General features: G+C 36.0%; 1 protein-coding gene across 1 annotated transcript in view; it reads left to right on the plus strand.

Annotated features, from left to right (window-relative positions):
• Nucleotides 1–1193, plus strand: part of brip1 (BRCA1 interacting helicase 1) — a 51254-nt gene extending 50061 nt beyond the window's left edge. Inside the window, exon 19 of the mRNA XM_087177758.1 lies at nt 954–1193. Within this exon, the coding sequence (XP_087033884.1) occupies nt 954–1000 (47 nt within the window). The 3' untranslated portion in view covers nt 1001–1193. The remainder of the gene's footprint in view (nt 1–953) is intronic.
• The last annotated feature ends 1426 nt before the right edge of the window (nt 1194–2619 follow it).

Consider the following 2619-nt stretch of genomic DNA (forward strand, 5'->3'; position numbering starts at 1 on the left):
TTGAAGTATGAATTAATGGCGTGTTATTGTGGACGGGCTGGCAGGTCGACACAGAGGTGTGGACACATACACAACAATAAAACTGTGATTGTGGGCGGCTGCATTTTATTTTCCTTATTCTTTCTTTCTTTATTAATTATTTAGTGAAGCAAGACAGAAAGTGATGCTATAACATGACAATATAGATTTTGATATAATATATTTAGATTTATTGAGAGGGAGAAAAGAAAGAGAAAAAAATATAGGAAATAAATAAAGTTTTAGGTATTAATTAATTAATTAATTGGTGAAGCAAGATAAAGTGATAATAAAACATTGTTATAGATTATTTAGATATATGACTGAGATAGAGAGAAATAGAGAAAGAACTAGAATCACTTCCTCGTGGTTGTATCCCTCCGCCGCTCAGACTAGTTTGTGACCTTTGACCCCCAAAGTCTGATCAGTTCGTCCTTGAGTCCGAGTGAATGTTTGAGCCAAATTTGAAGAGTTTCTGTCGAAGTGTTTCTGAGATGTCGAGTCCACGAGAATGAGACGGACGGACAGACAACATGAAAACAAGATGGCGGCTCTGACTCTCGCCGGCGAGGAGGAATAAAAATTAAAAAATATACAGGAAATAAACAAATAAGGTTTTAGGTGTTTATTTATTTATTGTCCTGTGTTTCCTACCAGGCAGAAAACAGGTTCTTGTCTAAATATCTAAAGTCTAAATAATAAGTCTAAATATTACAATACATTTCCCACAGTCATATCTGAAAGAATTGTGTAATACGATTCAGACACCCCTAAAGTGGACCGTACCATTTCTAACGTCTCGCCCACCTGCCTCGCTCCATCAGTGGCTCCGCCCTCAGGTCTCTGCTCCTGCCTCACACAAACAAACTGAAGCTGAGGAAGCTCCATGTAGCTGTAGCTAACCATGTAGCTTTGTTTTTCCCTCTCTTTTTCAGGCAGGTCTTCCTCACCCCCAGGGGGCGTGGCTCCTCACCTGTGCTGACCAGCGGCCATCTTGGAGGTTGACTGAACCTGATGAATCCTCTGGGTTTGACTCCAACACATATATGGAAATGATAAAGTAGATATTGAAACGAAAATGAATCAGCAACAAATTTTGATAATTGATGTTTAAATCGATCGTCTTCTGGTTTCTTCTCCAACACGAGGATTTGTTGCTTTTCAGAAGAGAATAAAACGAGATGATCGACGGACGATCGACTCGACCTTCATTTTCTTTTCTTTTTTTTCACACTTTAATTCTTATTGATTTTTCACAACATTGACAGAACAACACACACACACACACACACACACACACACATTTATAATATATTTTAATATTCATTCTGTTTCAGGGCGGTTTTCATTTAGTGTGTGTTGAGTTCTTTTTAAACGTTTTCTCTCCGACTCGTTGACGATTCGTCAACTTTTCCGTGATGAAACTGAAATGTTTCCTCTGTTCCAGATGTGGAGCGTTTCTGTGGTCAGGTAGAGATCTCCTCTCATCTCAGCGTCACACCTGTAAAGTTCAGTTCATGCATCCTGCAGGTTGTGACGTTATGAAACAGACAATAAAGTCTTTCAACCTGTTCTGTCATAAATTCAGTAGCTGCTGAGATTCAATACAAATTCATACAAACTTGTTAGGAAATCATTAATTGTTCAGGATCTAGGACCTGTGTTCAGACTCACAGAAATATGATATATGACATAAATGTCCCGATATCATCATCATGTGTCATACATGTCACCTGTAAAGGGGTTTTATTATTATTACCACATATATACATCCTCTGGATGTATGAACATATATGTTTATAATATACATGAAAATTAAATTTAAATTTCTTTTTATTTGGTAGAACAGGAAGCAGACAAATATTTTAATGATAGATATTAAATTTATAAATGCAAGTTTATTAAAAACAATTGACATATAAAAAAAGCCAATATGTTTTTCTTATTAATTTCTCATTAATTTTAAACATGTCTCTTCACATTCTGGGACTTTTAGACTTTTAGACCCTAGTGTTTATGATATCAACATATACTGACAGGCTGTGGATGGATAGATATTTATGTAACAGATAAATATATATATATATAAATATATATATTTATGTATCTGTCTGCAATATAAACACACATACATAAACATACAGATTTTCATGGTCTGTATATGTGAATATATGAAATTGTTCCAATTTCTAATGTAATTTTTACACCTGTGTTCTTATTTTATATTTACATATATTTCATATTTGGAAATTCAATATATGTACATATAGAAGATTCTGAAAAGTCTTATTTTGTAGTTTTGACCATGGCTTTTATTTTGTAGTAATAGTATTGAATCTGTAAACATGGCGCCGTTCCCACATCGGCCTCATCAGAGTGAGACAGACGGTTTGTTCTTAAGCCGACACGTTATCCAGATCATCTTAACCACTCTGTTGGGAGGGTAATCTGAAGGTGAGCTCACCTGACGTGACCGTAACAGTCCCTCGCTGCCGAGGAAACAGGAAGTGGGACCGTGAAGGAGGTTCACAACCGACAGTTTAGGCAAATAAAGGTTAGTCAAATACATTTGACTCACCTGGTGGTTTATTCAAAACCTTT

This window comes from Seriola lalandi, unplaced genomic scaffold, assembly GCF_002814215.2.
Source record: "Seriola lalandi dorsalis isolate HSWRI2012SDOR001 ecotype SW California unplaced genomic scaffold, Sedor1 jcf7180002054646, whole genome shotgun sequence".
NCBI classification, from domain to species: domain Eukaryota; kingdom Metazoa; phylum Chordata; class Actinopteri; order Carangiformes; family Carangidae; genus Seriola; species Seriola lalandi.